Here is a 22,661-nt window from a genome sequence, read left to right as displayed (position 1 = left end):
GGATAGTTTTTGGTGTGGTCCGTGGATTTTCTATTCAGCCGTCCATCCTTCGTTTGACAGCTGAAAACCTGATAACCGTTGTCTCCTAAAATTTCATCCTCTAGGTTTTCGTAAAACAGACCTTGGGGTTATAATGGACGGTCCAGATCGGACCTTCAGATCATCATGGTGGCCCACAACCGTCCGTTCACGGCCTCTGTGCAAATGCTGCAAACGGAGATTTCCATTTTTAACTGGATAGTCGGTCAAACCGACTTGGACCAAGAATTCAGGACCGGTGCATGGCGAGTGCATTGGTGCACTATGCACGCACAACCCAGGTGGGGTTCAATGTGATGTTTACGAGCCATCCAATCCATCCATTCACTTTTTCATCTCATGTAAACCGTTAAGACCAAAATTGAAGCACATCCAGATATCAGGTGGGCCCCAAATCACTGTTTTGTGGGTTGATCTGTCCATTGGGTAACTTCCACAGGGATTGAATGGTTGAAATTCGACGTGTACGGTTAATTCATGGTCCTCAGGCCATGTATGAAGTTTCGAGCCGAGCAGATGATGGGAACCCTGTGATCTTGCATTTTAGACTAATTTCGGGCCACTTGAGCTTCACTTTCTCGATTTTCTCGGATATCTGGAATGTAAATCCGTCGATCTTAGTCCCCTGGGGTCCATCCTTTGCCTTGGTGATTCTGGAGCGCTAAATCCATGCTTTTAGTACCCTTTTCCAGTCTAGGCTCCTAAATACACCTTGCATCAAAAACACGATTAAAGCAGGATGTTAAACAGTATCATGTTCGTAAAAGTAGGTAATAATTGTGGTCTGATATGCAATATTTGACCCTCAACACGGATGATACACGGTGTTGAGCCGCAAATCAGTGCCCATCACTCTCTGAAAGCTTCTCCAAAACTGAGACGTGAACCTCGGGTCTCGGTCAGAAACGATCGAGACTAGAACGCTGTGCAGCCTTACAATCTCCTCAATGAATAATCTCGCAAGCCGGTCTAAAGCCAAGTCGCACGAATCGCAAGGAAATGTGCCAACTTCATCAAATGATCAACGACGACCCAAATGACGCCATGACCACGCTGAATCCTCGGCAATCCCATGATAAAATCAGTTGACATGTGCTCCCACTTCCACGTCGGGATGCTCAACGGCTGTAATGGACCAGGGGGTCTCTGATGATCGGCCTTGATACGCTGACATATGTCACACTCGGCCACAAAACTGGCGATCTGGCGCTTCATCCCCGTCTAAAAATACTATCTCCTCATATCCCGATATATCTTCGTCGAGTCAGGGTGGATAGAAAATCGTGATCGATGTGTCTCGGTCATAAAATCTTTGCGCAACTCAGGAATATCCAGGACACACAATCGGCTTTTGAAGCGAAGTCCACCATCAGAACCAATCTGCCAATCTGTCTGACTCTCAGATGCTACCTCTGCTTGGTAATCCTGTAACAACTTGTCTATCGGCTGAGCCTCGATCACCCTTGCGTTAAGAGAGGGTTGAATCGACAGACTTGATAGCTGAACGATAGAAGACTGCAGACCAAAATTGAAGTCGTACTTTACTATATCCTCGAGCATCCTCCACTTCTGAATCATCATATGTGCCACTAGGCTTCGTGGCTGACGGCTGAGAGCGTCCGCCACCACATTCGTCTTGCCTGGGTGGTACTAGAGATCAAAATCATAGTCCTTTAGGAGCTCCATCCAACGCCTCTACCTCATGTTCAGCTCAGATTGAGAGAATAAATACTTCAAGCTCTTGTGGTCAGAGATAGTGCCTCCAACCTTAAGTGCGAAGACGACTGCTTCCAGCTCCAAATCATGCGTGGGGTAGTTCAACTCATGGACCTTGAGCTAACAAGATGCAAAGGCTACAGGCCTGCCGTGTTGCATCAGGACAACACCTAAACCAATACGTGAGGCATCGGTAAATACAACAAATCCACGCTTCCAGAGGGAAGAGTGAGGACAGAAGCGGACGTCATACAACCCTTCAACTCCAAGAATGCCTACTCACATGCGTCAATCCAAACAAAATCTGTGCCCTTCCGAGTCAACCTGGTCAACGGGGCTGCAATACGAGAGAACCCCTCAATGAAACACCGATAGTATCTCGCTAAACTAAGGAAACTGCGGATCTCGGACGCAGTCGTAGGCTGGCCCCACTGACACACTGCCTCAACCTTCGAGGGGTCCACTACGACACCCTCCCTCGTCACCACATGACCGAGGAACTTCACCTCCTCCTGCCAAAACTCACACTTCTCCAGCTTCGCATGCAGCTGGTGGGCACAGAGGGTCTGCAATGCGATCTCCAGATGCTGCATATGATCCTCACGGGTCCTCGAATATATCAGAATGTCATCGATGAAGACCACAACAAACTGATCGAGATATGGACAGAAGACCTCGTTCATCAACTGCATGAAGACCGCGGGTGCATTGGTCAGTCCAAAGAACATAACCTGAAACTCAAAATGATCATAACGAGTCCTAAAAGTCGTCTTCGGGATGTCCTCCTCTCAAACTCGAATCTGATGATAACCGGAACGCAGGTCAATCTTTGAAAAGAACTGTGTACCCTGTAACTAGTCAAACAAATCATCTATCCTTAGGAGCGGGCGCTTGTTCTTAATCGTGACCCGGTTGAGCTCGCGATAATCCACACAGAGCCTCAACGAGCCATCCTTCTTCCTGACGAAGAGTACCGACGCTCCCCAAGGTGAACTGCTCGGACAAATGAATCTCAACTCACGTAATTCGTCCAACTGACGCTGCAGCTCAAGCAACTCCATCGGTACCATATGGTACGGGGCCTTCAAGATAGGCGCGGTACCAGGCACAAGATCAATCTGGAATTCGATATGGCAGTGCGATGGCAATCTCGAAATCTTCGGGAACACGTCGAGGACATCATAGACAATCGGCAACTGATTAATACATGCTGCAACAGGCTCCTTAACAGCGAAGGACATCAAATAAGATAATGGCTCTCCTCGGGGCTCTACAACGAACTGAGACTACGGCAAGCCTGATATGCAGAATGTGACTGTCCTGTGGAACAGTTCAAGATGGTGTGGTACTGGGCAAGTCAATCCATGCCCAAGATAATGTCGAATTTTGACATCGGCAGCACGTACAAGTCGGTGGGCAAGAAATTCTCTCCTACTAACACTTGGCAAGACAAAAAGAAGCGGCCTAATACTATAGCCTTCCCCAAGAGCGTCGATATGGTCAATCCCTCACTAGCGAACTCTGTCAACAATCCAGTTGATCGGCAAAAATCCTCAGACATGAATGAGTGCGAAGCATCAGAATCAAATAATACTCAGGCGATGCATGCAGAGACTGGGAGTATACCCATAACGACTCCTTTAGAGGACTGCGGGTCCTTCTGGGCCACATAGAACCTAGCCTGAGTTGGTTGGGGAGGTGTATGTCCCCTCTGAGGTCCCTAGTGCTGCTGCTACCTTTACGGCGGCTTGTACTGCTATCTCTGCTGTTGTTGGGGCCTCGGCGGCTGAGGTGGCTGTGGTCGCTATTGATGGGGTCGTTGCTGCGCTGGAGGCTGCTGTTGTGGAGGCTGTTGTAGTGCTCTCGGCTGCTGCTGCTGAGGTCGGGGACACTCCCACTTATGGTGTCATATCCCACCGCATCCATAGCATGCATCAGAAAGTTATCTTTGAGGTGGTGCGGCTGGAGGTGCCGATGGTGCTACTGGTGCTCTGGCGGATGAGTCACTCCTATACCTCTGCGGTCGTCGATGCTGCAGAGAGCTATTGGAGGGGGCCTACCTCTTTTAGCCTCTCATCTGATCTCTATCGATCTGTGAGCCGGCCCACTCAGTCTCATAAATCTGGGCCCTTCATACTACCGCCTAAAAGGTAGGGAGCTCATGCCCAATAACACAGCCTCGAAGACCGTAATGCAAGCTATTCTCAAAACGGCGGGCCTTCTAGCCTTCATCATCGACTAAATACGACGCAAATCTCGATAACACTACAAAATGGGCCGCATACTGTGCCACAGACATGTCCCCCTGTACCAGTGTCTCAAACTCTAACGCTCTCTAATGACGAATGTGGTCGGGGAAATACTACTGCTCGAATCGGTCTATAAAATCATCCCATGTCCAGACATAATCAGGCCCTGCAACATGGGTAATAGAGGTCCACCAGTGCTAGGCCTCACCCTGGAGAAGAAACACTACCAACCGGATCATTGCTCTGTCGTACACGCCATAATGTCAAAAATCTTCTTCACATCGCAGCGCCACCTCTTAGCTGCTGTCGAATCTAGCTCGCCCTAGAAACGTGGAGGATCGATCTATCTAAACTCATGAAGAAGGGCGCTAGCGCACTCCTGCTCGGCTTGAGCTAGTAAAACAACTAGGTGCCTGCCCTGTCCCCGAAGTGCGGCTGTCATAGCCTGTAACATCTACTGTAACTGAGAGGCACTCACAAGTGCGGTCGGATCTGCACCGGTCTTGGGTGGAGGAACAACATCCTCAGGCTGGGGAGCAGGGCTCTCTGGAGGTAGAATGGGAGCCGCAGATGGTAAAGCAGGAGCCTCTGGTGGTAGAGCGGGAGTTGATCGGGTCACTCTCCTACGCGGCATGTCATATAGAAAAGAATAAAGACGCCTATCAATCCTTAAAAACTCCCAAAGGCACGTTACGAGACTAAATTGGAAGGCTACGCACTCGGAACCTAATTGACCTAAACTCATACTAGACATGTGATGTTGTTCTGAGCTGTTCCCAAGTTATGCTCTGATACCAACTTCTACCACACCCCGAACTCGAAAATCGGGCTCACAAAATTCCCGATCGCCGAATCCGGGGCCGACAGCCTCCGTAGTACCCCATTTTTGGAACCCAACACCCATACACTAGGTTCTGATCCTGGGATTTTACAAGGAGGATTTAAAACATAATTTTGTTTTAGTATAAGCATAACCTATGAACAATAACCACAAGAACACCATCACAAAATCCGCTATGATAAAAAAAATTTGAGTACAATGCGAATGAAAGGGAAATACAATATAATGAAAGTAATAGAAACTCCAAAAGCTCGGCTACACACTCCAATTGCAACGAGGCTATGACTGCGTCCTAGCATCACCTGCATGCATCAATCGTGCATAAGCTTATAGAAAGCTTAGAGGGTGGTGTAAGTGTGTGCGCAATATGAGCATGCTCAGAATGCAAGGTCAGAGTAATGTGGAATCATGCTGATGAGAACACCAATGTAAGCAGCTGTACCAAGGCTATGCGGTGTAAGATATGAATGCTATCTGCAATACCAAGACCATGCGATGCGAGATGCAGCTCAAGCATGCTAATCCTCATCCAAATCCACATACAACTTATCAAATATCAGTATAGTTCTCATTCTAGATAATTATTAGGGTTTAGTACACTCCAAATGGCACTGCCCCTCTCTCAGCTGCACAGTCCAAGTGAGCGTAAGAAACCTCACTATCTGCCTGGCCAATAGTCTGTCAATTCCTATCCAGCACGTCGATAGTGGACCCATTCACGAGCTGGTCAAACTTAGCCTAATAATGCCCCTACCCTAGGGCGAGTAAGGCTACACCCCTTTCCAACCAACCATGACATAGTGGGAGACGCGGCCTCCTAGTATTCAGCCCACGTGTGCTCATATATCCACTCGGTCTCGACGTTGGAGTCATCCTCTAGTACCATCGAGTTTAGAAATTTTCACCAAGGGACATCTATGGCGTCCCGATGCTAGAAATAGTATTTTCGGTATCTAATCCAGCCATCCACAATGTGTCTATGGAGGTTATGGCCCTGATGTCACTAGGGCATACAATAATCATAATCACACACATACAAGTGCATGAATCACTCTACCAGACATGCAACAATCCTGCCCGTACTACGCACTCATGTAGGGCAACTCCGCCTATCAGGAAGCCCATAAACAATCTGCCCAAGTTGAATATGACGAGTTGAATGGACTGAGTCAAATATATCAAATGGGCCGCATCACTTGGGCCTCGTATATATAAAGTGAGCCTCAACAACATACCTTATACACATCAAGGTGGGCCTCAACAACAGGCCATAAATGCTTCATGATGGGCCTCATCACATACCAAAAAAAAGTCATGTTGAAGGATCATTTGGACCATACCCCAAGTAACAGTGGAAATAATTTTCACTGTTTAAACAATTCACAGGGTCCTACCATAAGGTTTATTTCCCACTCAATCTAATCATAAGGTCTTAAAGACCTATATTAAGAGGGAAAAACAAATATCATATTGGTCCAAACCCTGTAGTCCAAGGGTTTTAATGGTGGGTGTTCAAACCCACTATTTCCTGAAATGTGGTCCACCTGATCCTAGATCTGTCTTATTTTTAGTCCCAAGCCTCAAAATGAGCTTCCAAAATGGTTGGACAGCTTGGATGCAACCCATGCATCATGGTGGGTCCCATAGAAATGGACGGCATAGATAAATCACATGCCTCATGGTGTGGTTCCACATTAATGAAAGGTGTGGATACACCTCATACATCAGTGGGTCCCACGTGGGGCCCACCATGATGTTTATTTTCCACCCAATCTGTTTACGAGGTCACACGGACCCAGGTGAAGTGGAAAAACAAATTTCATATTGATACAAAACTTCCGTGACCCAGAAAGGGTTTCAATGGCAGACGTCCAATTCAACACTGCTACCCTGAGGGGGGCCCACCAAGTGCAAGGTGTGGATGTTCATCACACATCACGTGGGGCCCATGGCTGTGGGTCCCAGCCTAACACAGCAGCGCAGGACGCTGTTGCGTCTAGAGGACGGTCAGCAGCAGCACCTGCTGCTGCCTCAATTTTTTTTATTTTTGGTTTATTCGGGGTTTTTCCTAGGTGGGGCCCGCATCGGGTAGATCCACTCCAGCCCTTGGATCCTACAGCTTACCACAAGCTAAATGATCCCAATGTCCAAGGTATTTTGGCATATAGAAAAATTCAAGGTACATTTTAACGGTAAGGACCACTATTTTCTATACTATGGCCCGCCAGATAATCGGGTTGGCTTCATTTTTCGGCTCAACGCCTAAAGTGGGCTGAGAAATAGAATGGACGGTGTGGATTTGATTTTTGCATCAAGGTGGGACCTGCATGAGCAGCCCACCCCAAAAGCTCAAATATAATATACATATATATATATATATATATATAGTTAGTTAGTTAGTTAGTTAGTTAGTTAGTTGATAATGCACACCCATGTCAGTACACTCACTCCATGCTAGCCACCATCACATCCAGCGTCCAGAGACGCTGGATGACATGGATAAACACAGGCACCGTGGTGGGTCCCACATGGACGTGGCCCACATTTCATCAAGGTGGGTCCCACATGAACATGACCCACCTGATTTGAATCAATATCATACTTGTATTTTTCCTTCATCTTGGCCGTCCAATGGGCCCACTACAAGGTGGGCCTCATGATCGGACGGTCAAGATCGTCTTGCACCGTGGTGGCCATAAGACATCATAAAGAAAGAGAAAGGGAAAGAGAAAGAGGGAGAGAGAAGCGAGAAGGGGAGGGACCCCGCCAGTATTGGGCCCTCCCTTAAACAATGAGTACATCAAGTGGGTCCCACAACAAGTGGGCCCTTAAAACAAGAATCAACGGTGGATCACCCACCTATTGGCCTCCTTCTTGCTCCCTTGGACTCCTATGCTCCTTGCCTTCACTTTAATGGTCGTTAATGAACTTTTGATGGCGGGGATGAGAGATGAGAGGGTAGAGAAAGTAGGCCACACTTGGCTTTGGGAGAGAGAGAGCTTGGACGTGTGGTGTTGCTTGGGAGGTTTGAGAAATGAGAGAGAGAGAGGTGGTAGGATGATATGGATGGGTGTTGTAAGGAATGGGATGGGGAGGTATGGGTTGGGTTGAAATTTTGTAAAAGAGGGATAGGTAGGGGAGAGAGAGAGTTGACTTGTGAAAAGGGAGTGATGGGTGATGTACTTGGAGTATGGCTTATACTTGACATTGATTGATTGATTGATTGATGGGACATGTTGTAGAGATTCCCTCGAAATTTACAACGCGAGGTGTTTCTTCAAAATGAACGCGGGCACACATCTCCTGGCCCGAGTATCGGTTCGGTGCGCGAGTCGCTGCGTTGAAACCGCGGTGACGGCGCGGTTGCCAAGATACAAGTTTTGAATTGAGTAAACTTTGGTATGTAAGACTCAGCTTAGGATCGCGCAATTGTTAGATACAGGTCGAGGGTTGTCAGAATTCGACCGGGAGGACCGCGGAAGCCTACGAAACAGTACGGACTAAGATACGGGTCTTACAATATATATGCTTAATACGAGGAGTGACTAATCATAGCATATGCCATTGGGTAGATTGTTTATAGGACTCCCTAATAAGCGGAGTTTTTCCAGATGAGCGCGTGGTACGTGTAGGATTGCTGCATGATTGGATAGTGTGATTCATGCATCTCACATTGTATGACATGACTACTATATGCCCTAGCGACAGTAGGGTTGTAGCCTCCACTGGCATATCATGGATGGCAGGATTGGACACCAAAAATCTTTTTCTCTGCATGGGGCGCGATAGATGTCCTTGGGTGAAATTTCCTAAACCCTTATGGTACCAGGAAGTTGTTCCAATGTTTGGACCGAGTGGATGCATGAGTGCTAAGTGTCGAAAACCTGGAGACCACGCTTCCCATTGTCTCGTGGTCGGTTGGAAGGGGGTGTGGCCTTACCCGCCCAAGAGGAGGGGGCAAAGCTAGGCTAAGTTTGACCAGCTCGAGGAATGGGTTGGCTATCGACGACATGAGCCCGATATTGTTAGGCGGATAGTGAGGTCTCTTCCACTCACCTTGTTGCATGCGACAGGGCGACAATCTGCTTTGGAGTGTACTAGACCCAGATGATATTCTACAGATGAGTTGTATTGTTATGTGGATTCAGATGAGGACTGGTATGCTTGTGTTGCATCTCGCATATGACATTTAGCTATGTAGGCTTGGCATCGCATGACCTTGGTATGACCAATAGCATTCATGCCTTGCATCGCATAGCCTTGTTACGACTGATAGCATTCATGGACTTAGCAGCATGTTTCCACATTGCTCTAATATTGCATACTTGACACTTACCTTACGCACACACTTACACTACCCTCTAAGCTTTTTATAAGCTTATGCATGATTATTGCATGTAGGTGACGCTAGGATGCCGCAGTAGCATTGAGATGGAGCGTGCGATTGTCTTCTAGAGCTTTTGATATTGATATTGTATTTTCCTTATGCATTATACTTAAAAGTTTTTTATTATAAAAGATTTTGTGATGGTGTTTGATATTTGTTGTGGGTTATGCTTATGATTATGTTTCTTACGAGATAAATGTATATGAGAAATCCTCCTTGTAGGATCCCAGGATCGGAACCTGGTATATGGGTACCAGGAGCCGAGAATGAGGTACTACAGAGGCTGTTGGCAGCGGATTCGACAATCGGGAATTTTGTGAGCTCGGTTTCCGAGTTTGGGGCATGACATCATTTATTCTGGGTGAGTCTTGAACTTCTGCTTGATTATGCCATTGAGTTTATTGATAAGCACCTGAGATTTGGTATTTGGATCAAACTACCTATAACTTGCTTGAATATGTTTTCGTAAGTTTGTGGTCCCAATCGTTCTAGATCCTTAGGGAATATCATGTACTTCTTATTTTTTTTTCATCATAAAAGTACTATAGGTTTCATAAAGGATAAGCCCCAATGGTCCATCCTATGTTGAACCTAAGCTTTAGTGTTATCGTTTACATGAATAGTTGTAAATTCCCAAAATCATTTTATATTGACATCCTATCAGTCCTATAATTTTAATTTATAAACCATATATTTGAATTATCCAAAATTTTAAACCTAAGTCCCTGACTTATTCCTAAGACTCCAGAAAAAATTTTGAAGTAAAATTCTATAGTTTGGTGAGTCTTTCATCCCTGTAAGTTGTAGAAAAGACTTACTATCTAGCAGTATTTTTTGCTAAATTTTTACACTATTGAATTTTTCTAAACTTTTGTGTATATCCAATGATGATGCAATTTTAGAGAGAGGTTTCTGGAGACCTATTTGAGATAACAGAAAAGTTTCAAACTTTTTTGGTAAGTGTACCTACTAAGACTAATGGAAGTTTCCTAACGTGTTAGTTTTCACCCAAACGATTTTTTTTTTTTTGAAAAAGAAGATTGAAAAATATCCACTTTCAGATTTGAAAACTTGTTTTTCCTGCTTAGAAATATGTTTAAGGATGAATTTTAATTTACAATAAATTTATTTGGGAGTTTGGAAGTTTATTTCGAAGGTACCTAGATTCATAGTCTCTAAATTCCACATCTAACTTAATGTTTTCAATGGGGAACCTAAATATAAGTTTCTAATTCCTAAACTTCCTAGTTCCTTTGAGAATTCACTTAATTATATATATCTAATTCATGATCCTATCCTAGTCACGTAAAGCTTATGATGGTCTATGCCCTCATGCCTAGTTTATCTCATTCTCATGCTCTGATACCAATTGTAATGCTATGAATTTCCGCAGCTCGAGTACATACTCGTGCCCGAGAATTCTGGGTGTTAATAATGTAAAAAGTGGATGCTTCAAAATTGTACCTTATTATTATTATTATTATTTGTTTAGATCACATCCAGTTACATTCACGAGAGTATAATCAACTGTATTTATTATGCCATTAGAGTAAAAAAGAGTTCAATAAATCATCATCTGCTCTCTCAATGGAAGCTTATTACATTACCAAAGTTTACAGCAGAAAATAAATAAAGCTAATCATGCACTGTTCTTCCTCTCTACTCGAACCCATCTTCTACAAAATGGTCGTCGTCCGTTACATCAACCTGTAATTCACATGTAATATTTGTATGGTTGGTGATGGTCAATGCCCTACTCATAGTGATGGTTATCTTTTAAGATTAATAATAATTCAAGAGATTCATAAAAATAATACGAGGGTTTTGATACGTCTCGTACTTCACCATTACGAGTGGTATCAGTATGCGAAAATAATATATATATATATATGAATGCATGCCTAGCAAAGTGTGTGTGGTCCATCATCGTAGTGATCATTACAATGTGGAATATAATTCATAGAAAACCCGGCTCGTCCCACATCCCATGCTACGGAGATTCGTCGGCGTGTCTAACGTGTTGAGGGTCAAATATTGCATATTAGACCCCAGTTATTGCATGATTTTACGAACATGATACTGTTTAGCGTCCTATTTTAATCATGTTTGTGTTATAAGGTGAATTTAGGAGCTTGGACTGAAAAAGGGTACTAAAAGCATGGATTTAACGCTTAAAAATCACCAAGGCAAAGGATGGATCTGGGGAGACTGAGATCGAAGAATTTACATGCCAAACATCTAAGAAAATCAGGTGATCAACGATAAAGAAGCCTGAAAGTCATCCTAAATGCAAGATCACAGTGTTCCTACCATCCGTTCGGCTCGAAACTTTATATTTGGCTCGAGGACCCTAAATTAACCGTACTTGTCGAATTTTAGCCATTGGATCTTTGTGAAAGTGGACCAACGGATAGATCAGCCCATAATCCACTGATCTAGGGCCCATTTGATGTCTGGATATGATTCAATTTTGCTCTCAACCCCTTAAAAGGGGTAATAAAATGAATGGACAGAGTAGATTTTGCATATACATCATAGTGGACCCCACATGTACATTGCGGGTACATAGGGTTCACACACCGGCTCTGCACCGGACGGTCAGCCCGGTCAAAGACGTGTTGACCTATCTCTCTCTTGCGTGGCCGTTCAGCGGCTGGATCGTCGGACCGTCCATTTGCTCTAGGGGGTGGGGACGACCCTAGCCAAGACGTCCTTTTGGCCTTATGCACACGTGCACACATACACACGTGGATTACCGGAAAACGTAGGATGAATGACAAGTTGATTTGATATAGTGTATCGCACCAAAACTCGGCCAAAACCACTACTTTTCGACTAGTTTGTCACCAGGAATCTAATCAGCGGGGTGGATTTTCTCGAAAATATCACCGTGGGGCCCATCGAGCATCACAATACAGGAATTTTTGCACCATATGCACATCCAATTTTTTCGGACATTGCGGGGTGTTATGGGCCATTGTTCGTGGTTGGATGGTTGATCCAAACCGTCCAGAACCTTCAGAGGGGGGTCTTTACCCCAAACATGAAGACAAAAAGTGTTTCTTAGATATCCACCATCCTAAAATTTGATCCAAACTTAGCATTCTTTGTGTTTTCCGCTGCTGTTACGCACACAGCTACGTAACACCTTCTCCATCAACCTAGCCACTGATCTCCTGGCTTCTATATGAGGGAGAGGAAAGAGGGTTGAAGAATCATCTTTCTTGGGATGTGGAGATCATCCAGGAAAGTGAGAGGGAGATCAGAGCAGCCGTGGAGGCAAGATGAACGCGAGAACATGAAGAGAGAGAGAGAGAGAGAGAGAGAGAGAGAGAGCGTGGCTAGCTAAAGATCAAGAGTTTTCTTCCTTTCTGTTATGAATTTTTTCTAAGAGATTTTAGTCTAATCATGTCCGTGGTTGGCTAAACCTCTTAGGTCGGGCCAAGAGGTGAAGCTTGTAGCGTGATGGTTTGTTTCTATGCTTTGATTCATGTTTTGTTAAGCTCTCTTAGATTCTAGTTTGATTATGAAGGAATATTTTTAGTTTTTAATGGTTTGTTGTGACTCAAATTACAATAGATCTGCGATAGATTGAGATATCTTCTTTTCATGTATTGAAATTGTGAAATTAGTAAGTCCCGTTGTTCACTATTGTCCCATGGGCATGGTAAGGTGACAGAATCCTTCCTAACTTTCACAATTCTCTTATGATTGGTTATGAGATTGGTAAATTGTTGTTGTTTGCCATCGTCTCTTGGGCATGGTTAGGTGACGGAATCACTTCCAAATCTTCACCACTCTTATCTATTGATGATTAGATCCATGAGAAGTTCAGAGATCTGATAAATCTCTTCTTACCAATTGCATAGGATATGACTCTGATTCCAATTATGTCCTTGAATTAATGTAAGGTAGTTTCCCAATTGCTACAAGTGGATCGTTGGCACCCTAGTTTCCCACCTTTGAATTTTACAAATTTTAGTTTCATAATTCATCATTATTTTCTTAAATTTTTCTGGTTTAGATTACATCTTCTTCTAGTTTTAGTTCTAGTTACTTTCAGATTACGTATAAGGTTCAGTCCTTATGGATTCGACCTCGGTTTTACTAAGATTTTTACTACATCGCAACCCTATACTTGGAGTGTGAACACAATGCTATCGTGGATTTACGTGGACACCTTAAGACGGCACAACACATGGATCAGATGAATTACATGACAAAATTTGTTCATGGAGCGATTATTTGCGACATCCAATCCCAAAAGTAATGTAACAAGCATTGCGAATTATTTACATCAATTTATGCACCACTACCCAAAATCCATCAAATTATGTATCGACCAAAAGGGTCATTACCCAGAGTGATTTACATCCACGATAAAATATATGAACCATTATATATAAGGCATATAACACATCACTTCCATCAATAGAGAAAGAAGTCAAACCATGAGAGTTTTGATATTCCAAAACACATGCCCAAGCCATAAAGGGAGGTAGTACAAGGTTGACCTAATGAAGGAGGAGAGTAGCAATAAGCTAACTTAATAAAAGAGAAGAGTATCAAATAGGCTGACTCAACAAATATAAGGGGAGATGAGTAAAAGGCCAACTCAATATAGAGTGGAAGCACGTGTAGCTCTCAAAATTGGCAAAGAGCAAAGCTTATATCCATCACCCTAGATAAATTCATAAAAATCATGCATAATTAAATCATACCTAGACCATAATTCTTAAAAGGATAAATAATTGATAATGGTAAATCAATCAATTGCATGAAAAATCACAGTAATATGAAAGTATGGAAAAACAAGATAAAATCATATCAACTTAAATTATTGTAAGCTTAAAAGAATCCCTCACCTTCGCCTTATATCTAAACCCTAGGTAGATCTTGATGTAGGAAAGCTTCTATATGAATCACAACATCGCTCGAACAAGAGGAAAACGCCACACGTGTGGAGGAGGAGGATGATGGGTGACTAGGCTCTCTCTCTCTCTCTCTCTCTCTCTCTCTCTCTCTCTCTCTCTCTCTTTCTCTTTCTCTTTCTCTTTCCCTTTTCTTTTTCATTTTCCTTTTCCTTTCTCCTTCTTGGACGTGGGATTATAGGCGTGTGAGAGAAGAAGGGGACGCACTCCTCCTTTTATAAAGGAGTGGGCGTATGAGAGGGGGTGTGTTTCACATCCCACTTGGATTGAGTTTCTCTAATTTGACCTTTTCTAACGATCTTTCTTTAAATCTAAATCGTTTAATGTGTCGGGGTCATTGAATAGAGCCAAGGTATATGATTTTCTTGGTTATCCGAAATTTAGATTAACCTATCTTGAAAATTCTCCTAACTGGTACCAAAATAAACTTGATTTCAATTAACGGTCTACACTTAATGATCAGGTCCTAATTTTGGAAGAAATGTGTAGTCAGGATAGGCAAATGGTTAGACAAAATTTAGTAGTTGATCAATGGTGGAAAAGGCCTAAATCTGAAATTTCACATTTTCCAGCAAAAGGAAAGAATTGGAGTCAAGGAGGTCATCATTCAATGGTGTAGGATCATTAATTGGGGTCTAAATTTTGTATGATATCGTAGTCATATGAGGCCAAAGTGTGGTCCAAATTTGAGTTGCGATTGACGAAGTAAAGTGAGCTAATCAGAAGTTTCAGATTTAGAAAGAGTTGGTAAGTTTAAAACGGATAACTTCGCGATTAAGAAAAATCCTACCAAGGTGGGGTTCTCATATTTCACACTTGGTCTATATGATGGAAAATATAAGTCATTCATATGAAGGAAAATATCTTACTACGATTACCTATGAGTTTTCTTCACTCGATGGACACCAAAATCAACGGTTAAGGGGTTGATTTCTCAATTGAGATACTTTTATAATGATCTAAGGGCTGAAATTTGACATGTATTATTAATTTATGATAAATAGGAATGATATAAAATTTTTAAACGAAACAGATCATGAGAATCATGTGATTTAGAATTCAAGGGTATAGGTTAATGACATTAAATATTTACGATTTTTGCCATATTTTATTTCTTCAACTTTCACGTTCTGTAACATCAGACTACACTATTCAAATGCATTGAAATTTGATAGGCATTCTTTATTTTTCATTCTCTTTCCATCGCCCCATTTTGGGCCTTGATCGCTTATAGATGACCACGATGCCTTTTTAACGGGCTATATCACTCCGAGGGTTAAATCAACGCTTTCATACATTTAATAGAGAAGTCAACCGGTAGTTATGGCATATACCTTATGATCTTCGAATTGAGCTATTCATTTTAATATTTAGGTAGCTCATTTGGCAGATCCAAATATGATGGATTGTCAGATGACATGTTAAAAATAGAAAAATTTAATGATTAGTACGCTGATCATTGATGTAGGTAGTTATACGGTTGGTTTTATAAACAGATGAACACAAGTAGATTTTTGGAGTGATCAAGAGGTAGAATATGTATACCGTTAGATTCAGGTGACTTATTCACATGTGTAAGTTCCTCAAATTGTAGTCCTGATGGTGGGTTAAGCGTATTCATAGGTGGTGAACAAGATAAACAGATTAACATCTCGATTCGATACGTGTACGAGCGGATGTAAATATCAAGTAGTTAGTTTATCATGATCGGGTGGTCTAAAGTCAAAGTGGACAGTTAGATATCTTTACCTAGCGGTGAATAGTTGATTGAATGGTTGGTTATTATGAACAAGTAAAAATACTTGGATATATGATGATTTTATCCTAAAAATCAACGGTCGGATGACTTGATCTATGGATGAAGATTATTCCCAATGATGAAATTCGGGTTAGAGAATAGATGTAAGGTTAAGATATACTAAATTAGTGATATACACATGTATATACTAAATTAAATTTCATAATAATACTCGAGAACTTTCAATACTCGGGTATTGAAAAGTTCGGGGTGTTACACGGATAGATCTGACCCATCTGCCGTCTTCAGAGTATAAAACTGTCTCTTTAGATATACACAATTGGTGAGTGAGTTTATCATGTAGATGCTCTCCATCTTCGTCCATAAGTCCGTAGTAGTCGTCTCATCGATGACATTATAAAGGATTTCATCATCCAAGCACAATTGGAATATTGCGTTAATCTTCCTTTGATTAAGTTCATTCCAATCTTCTTCTTCTTCTTTTTCCATAGTTTAGGACAATATGCTTTCCCAATGAGTGAATGTTACAGCCCTTACTGAACTAGGAGGGCTTTCGTCTTCAACCTATATAGTTTATAATTATTTTTACCTGTGAACTTATTTGTCTCAAACTTTACATTTGATACCCTCAATGCTATGTCTTTAGATTCAATCTAATACCCCAAAGTTGGCTCTAATATCAGTTATAGTGTGTGGGAGCAACCTTGGAATGAACCAAACAAATAATAGAGAAAGAAAAGTTCAAGCAAACATAGAGAATACAGAGAGAAATGTTCAAGCAAACATAGAGAATACAAAGATTTTTATGTGGAAAACCCTTGGGATAAAAAACCACGGCACAAAGAGACAATCAATCCACTTTATTATAAGGTTACAAGAGATGGAAACAACTTACAGTTTAGAAAACCCTTGCCTTTCCCTTCAAAACTCTAAAAATCATGTAGGCTCCTTTCCACCATACCCTAATCCACAATACCCTGATCGTGTTTGGAAGGATACACACACACACTCCCGCACAAATTATGAAACAAAATCAGCACTTACGTGAAAGACTCGCATCCCATTAGGTTGACCCAATTGACCTTTGGTTGACCAAAAACACAGCATGCAACGGTTGACTGAAACAAACCTCAATTAACTGAAGAACTTTAGACCAGATTAAAGGCACTTGATCAACAATGGAAACTCAAGAAAATGAAATTGTCAAATATACGGTGGACATCATCCGATCTACATAACAACTATACACCGTGGGTAGTGAGAACTGCAATGCACATTTGAGATAAAACTTACAACAACACTCGAAATTGCATTCTTCTACATCTTTCTTTGTATTATTGATGAAGCTTTTCTATTTTTCACTTTTTTGAAGTTTCCTTATTAGTATATTAGCTAGATGACAAGCTACCCATTTACCATTGATAAAATTGAAATAGTAGCAAACAAAAGGATTGTCTAATATATTTATAATTCGTTTATGAAGCACGTTAGGCGATGTTGTCGATAAGGTGCGCTGACTCGCATTCACCTTTGGAACCAAAAATTGATCCGAAACACAAGTAGGCCACACCATTTGAAAGAGTTGGGATGGGACATCCATCGTTAGTTGTATGTGAGGCACGGAGGTTTTTATATGCAATCCAATCCATTCATAAGATTCTTCTAGCCAGGATAAAGGTAGTATCTAAAAATAATGCTACCCTGAAATTCATGTAGAGCACACTTGAGGTGAGTCTCATTTCCTTTCTTGTTAGTTTCATATAAAGAATGTGCTCAAAGATATGCTTGTTAATTGTCACCTGGTAAATTTCTGCTATTATTTATTTATTTTTGAAAGAGGCTCCATTCTTTTGTATAATGTTTTGTAAGGGGTTTGGTAGCTTCCCCCCTTCTTCATGTAAATTTCGCTCTCATTCCCACAAAATAAAAATAAAAATAAATAATGGACCACACCATGTGAATTTAAAAGTTTTAAGCATATTTTACATATGGTGAAGCCCACTGGATTTTTGGATCAGTTTGATGTTGGGGATTAAGACCTAATATGGGGTCGCACACCCGATGGATGTGGTATATCTCATCTACATTAAGTCGTTATGAGTGCCTATTCACCTTAGTGAATTTTCTCAAAATTAGGTGTATGCAAATAAAAAAAAGTGGGGTACATATATTAATTCTAAGATGTCTTCTTTATTTTGTTTTATCATGGCAGTCAACCAAGAAAAGTTGTAGAGGAGATTATACAAAGCCAAGTAATTTTAAATGTTCAATGGATCTTGAGGCAGTAAATAAGGTAACCGACTTGAATTAGCCTCCAATTCTTCTTTTGTTTCTCAACGGAAAGTACTGGAGTTGATCTTTGGGATGTTCAGTGCATTGCAGGAATTTATACAGATCATATTCTGGAGCCCAATTGCCCCCTGGCATCCCCAAAGCCAAAAGATACAGTGGGACACGGAAGATCTCTTAAAGAGAATTCTAGAGAACTCCTCCTCCCAGATCCCCTTCCTACTTTTGGGTGCAGGGTACTCTCTCTCTCTCTCTCTCTCTCTCTCTCTCTCTCTCTCTCTCTCAATTTGCCAATGTGCAGGTGTGAACCATAGTGACGAACCTCCTTCCGGGGAATTTCTCAGAGATTTTCAAGATTTGGGTTCTTTCTTTAGATATTATTGGAAAATCCTACTAAAAATAAAATTTCTAAAGTATTTATTGTAAATTCATCATCATCATTATCATCTAAAGCCTCATCTCAATTAATGGGGCGGAATCATGAATCTTGTTCTGGCATTCCATTCGATCAAGGCCCATATTTCAGGTAGAGCAAAGGTCATTAATTCTTTTTCATATTGCCCCTACCCACATTTGGGACTCCCTCTTGCTTTTTTTAGAGCCTTCCGCATATACCATTGACTCTAATCGATACTGGTCCACATTGCATATAACCAAAGCTTTTTGGACTACTTTTCCTCATCTTACTATCCATTGGTGCTAAGTTTCCTTGAATATATCAATTTCTAATTAAATCCTTCTTAATCTTGCCACTTGTCAATCTCTACATCCTCACTTCAAATATGCTCAATTTATGAACATGTTGTCTTAACTGATCAACCTAAGCAGGCTAGTCTCATAACTATCCTACGATTTCCATTCAATTTGAGTGGTACACTTTTATTATAAATTAATAAAAAAATTTAAAAATTTTATATACATAATTATAAAATGAATTAGCTAAAATTAAAAGACTTTGCCGTTACCATTGGGATGATTTTGCGATAAAATTGAGAAAATTTAGAGCTGCTGACATTTTGTAAATATCATGCTATTATTAGGATAATATTATTTAGCTTTTTTTTAATGCTACAGAATCAGGCAAAGTTTGTCAAAAGTTTTGTGACCAAGTTTTCAACGTGGAGGTGCTTGTTTAATAATGCCATATCACCCATCAAATCAAAAGCTGTACAGCTACTTGGACAGAGTTCTTAAACTAAGCTGATGGAATAACATTAACCATCTTGTTTCTCTCATTGAGTTGATTTTCAACCATGGACCACTTCATTGTTTTGGTGTCCATTTTATATACACTGGTCCAATAACATTGGAACAGCATGATTTACAGTCTATGATTGATCTTGAATGGCCCCAAGATTTGGGCACGTGGAATGCATCCTACCCCTGCCCATCTCTAGTCCCGAACGGGCAGTTCCATGGGTGGGCCCACCGTGATGTATCTGTACATTCAAGCCAGACATTCCCTTTTCTCATATCATTTTAAGGCATGAACACAAAAATGGGCCCGCCCACAGAACGGCCCGTTCGGGGCTAGAGACAGGCAGGGGTAGGACGCAATCCGCATTAAAGATTTGGATGGTCATCATTAACATAAATGCTGCACACACACACACACACACACACACACATATATGGGAAAAGGTACTATACGCTCGACCGTATGTTATCTTCCATATGGTTGAGAGCTGGCACTATGCTAGCAGTCGAAGGGCGAAAGTTTCAAAGGAACGGTGAGATTTTATAGGGAGAAAAGTGAGATTTTATAGGTGAGTGGAGAAACAAAACTGGCAAAACCGGCTCTCTCTCTCACATATATTTCCGACGAAAAGCCTCCGCATGAAGGTCCTACCCTAGAAACCTAGATAGGGCTTACTGTGGGGGTTTTTTGAGAAATCCACCCCATCCATCCATTTTTCTCATATCATTTCAAGTTATGATCCAAAAAATGAGTCAGGTCCAAGGATCAAGTGGTCCACAAGTTGGGGATTGAACATCCACCATTAAAAACTTCTTAGGAGATGAAATTTTTTTAGATCAATCTGATATTTGTGTTTTCACTTCATCCACGTCTACATGACCTTTTGAATAGGTTGGATGGTAAAAAAAAAAAAAACATCACAGTGGCCCTTAAAAAGGTTTCAACGGTAGGTGTCATTATCACTGCAGCTTCATTTGGTGTGGTCCATTAGAGCTGTGGACCTGCTTCATTTTTAGGATCATAACTTAAAATAATATGAGAAAAGCATTGAACGACGTGGATAACACAATTACATCACGTTGAGCCCTACAGAGCCTTGCCGAACAGATTACCGCGTAGGACGCAGTCCCTGTCCTCTTTCTTTTGCGTAAGTATGAAACGGGTGGAAACGAATTGGCTATTCCCCTGCCACTAGTCGGGTGGTGATGGTCGGTACTCTATAGGCCCCACCATGATGTATGTGTTTTATCCATGTCGTTTATTCATTTTTACATATCATGTTATGGCTTTATCCGAAAAATGAAAGGGATATAAATCTCAGGTGGACCACACCATAGGAAAACAATAGTGATTATATGTACACCATTAAAATCCTCCTAAGGCCCACTGTACTGTTTATTTGACATCCAATCTGTTGATTAGGTCATACAGAGATGAAGTGAAAAAACAAATATCATCTTGATCCAAAATTATTTTGGATCCCAAAATTTTTTTAATGGTCGAAGTTCAATCAACACTATTTCCTGTAATGTGGTCCACTTGAGATTGGGATATACCTTATTTTTGGTCTCATACCTGAAAACGATCTAGAAAAATAGATGGGCGGCATGAATGAAACACATACATCATTGTAGGGCCCATAGAGCATTGACCACCCACCATTGGCGGGTGGCAGGGAAATCGGATTGCGTACTAAGTTACTTGGGCCCACCTTGAATGTATGTGACCTATCCACACCGTCCATTCATTTTTCCATCTAATTTAAGGGATTGAGACCAAAATTAAAGCATATCCAAAGATCAAGTGAACCATATCAAAGGAAGCAGTGGAGATAATGATTTCCACCGTTGAAACCTTGCTAGGCCCCACAGTGATGTTTAATTTTCATCCAACCTGTTCATAAGATTATACAAACATAGATGAATGGGAAAAACAAATATAAGCTTGATCCAAAACTTCTGTGGCCCTTAAGAAATTTCAACTGTAGACGTTCAATTCAACTATTTCCTGTTGTATGGTCCATTTAAACATTTTATATATTTCATTTTTAGACTATACCCCTGAAATTATTTGGTAAAATGAATGGACAGAGTGGATATAATAAATAAATCACAGTGGACCCCACAGAGTTTACTTGGTACGCTAAGCATGCAATCTGCACTCACTACGCAATCCGCTTCTGGTGGCAGGGAGTAGCCAATCCGCTTCCGGAACGGGCCTGTTTGACGGATGCGAGTTAGATACTGAAAGGTTGAGCAACGATTCCTCTACTAAAGTGACGTCACTAAGTTTTGTAGGCCCCACTATGATGGATGTGTTGTATCCACATCGTCCATCCATTTTGAGATATCATTTTAGGGCATGAGCCAAAGAATGAGGTAGATAAAAATCTGTAGTAGACCCCACCACAGAAAATAGTGGGAGAGTGATTCCCACAATTAAAACTATTCTAAGGCCCACCATAATGTTTATTTGAAATCCAACCTGTTCAAAAGTTAAAAAAGACATGAAAGAAGGGAAAGCACAAATATCAGCTTGATCTAAAACTTTTGTGGCATTTAGAAGTTTTTAATGGTGGGTGTCACTGTCCCACTATTTTCTGTGCTGGGGTCCACTGGAGCTTTGGATTTAACTCGTTATTTGGATATTGCCCTAAAATGATCTCTCCAAGTGGATGGAAGGAGTGGATACAAAACACACATTATAGTGGGGCCCATGGAACTTGGTGACGTAACTTCAGTAGTGAGTCTCGCTACTCAACATGTCATTATCTAATCCGCTCACCTGTTCGACGGAAGCAGATTGCGGAGTAACTCACTACCCTTAGCATACTGAGTAGACACTGTGAGGTCCACTATGGTTTATGCATCTGATCTACTCCGTCCATCCATTTTACCATATGATTTTAGGGCTTGAGCCCAAAAATTAATAATATAAAATGTTCAAATGGACCACACCACATGAAACAGTAGAATTGAACATCTACTGTTAAAAAAATTCTTGGGGCCCACGGAAGTTTTGGATCAAGCTTATATTTGTTTTTTCTCTTCATCCATGTATGTATGATCTTATGAATAGATTGGATGACAAATAAACATCAATGTGGGACCAAACATGATTTCAATGGTTGAAATCATTATTCCCACTGGTTCCTGTGATAGGATCAACTTGAGACTTGCATTTGGTTCAATTTTAGGCTCAACCCCTTAAATGATATGGAAAAACGGATGGATGGGGTGGATTTCTCAAAAA

The 22,661-nt window shown here is 41.4% G+C and overlaps 1 protein-coding gene across 2 annotated transcripts in view; it reads left to right on the top strand.

Moving 5' to 3' along the window:
• Window positions 1–22,661, top strand: part of LOC131218892 (serine carboxypeptidase-like 17) — a 108,760-nt gene that overhangs the window by 83,669 nt on the left and 2,430 nt on the right. For both annotated transcript variants that reach the window (XM_058213771.1, XM_058213770.1), the window contains 2 exons: window positions 18,135–18,215; window positions 18,295–18,447. In XM_058213771.1, the coding sequence (XP_058069754.1) occupies window positions 18,135–18,215; window positions 18,295–18,447 (234 nt within the window). The remainder of the gene's footprint in view (window positions 1–18,134; window positions 18,216–18,294; window positions 18,448–22,661) is intronic.

Source organism: Magnolia sinica, chromosome 11 (genome assembly GCF_029962835.1).
Source record: "Magnolia sinica isolate HGM2019 chromosome 11, MsV1, whole genome shotgun sequence".
NCBI lineage: Eukaryota > Viridiplantae > Streptophyta > Magnoliopsida > Magnoliales > Magnoliaceae > Magnolia > Magnolia sinica.
Note: the sequence above shows the minus strand (reverse complement) of the source record. Positions and strands in the feature narration are given on the sequence as shown.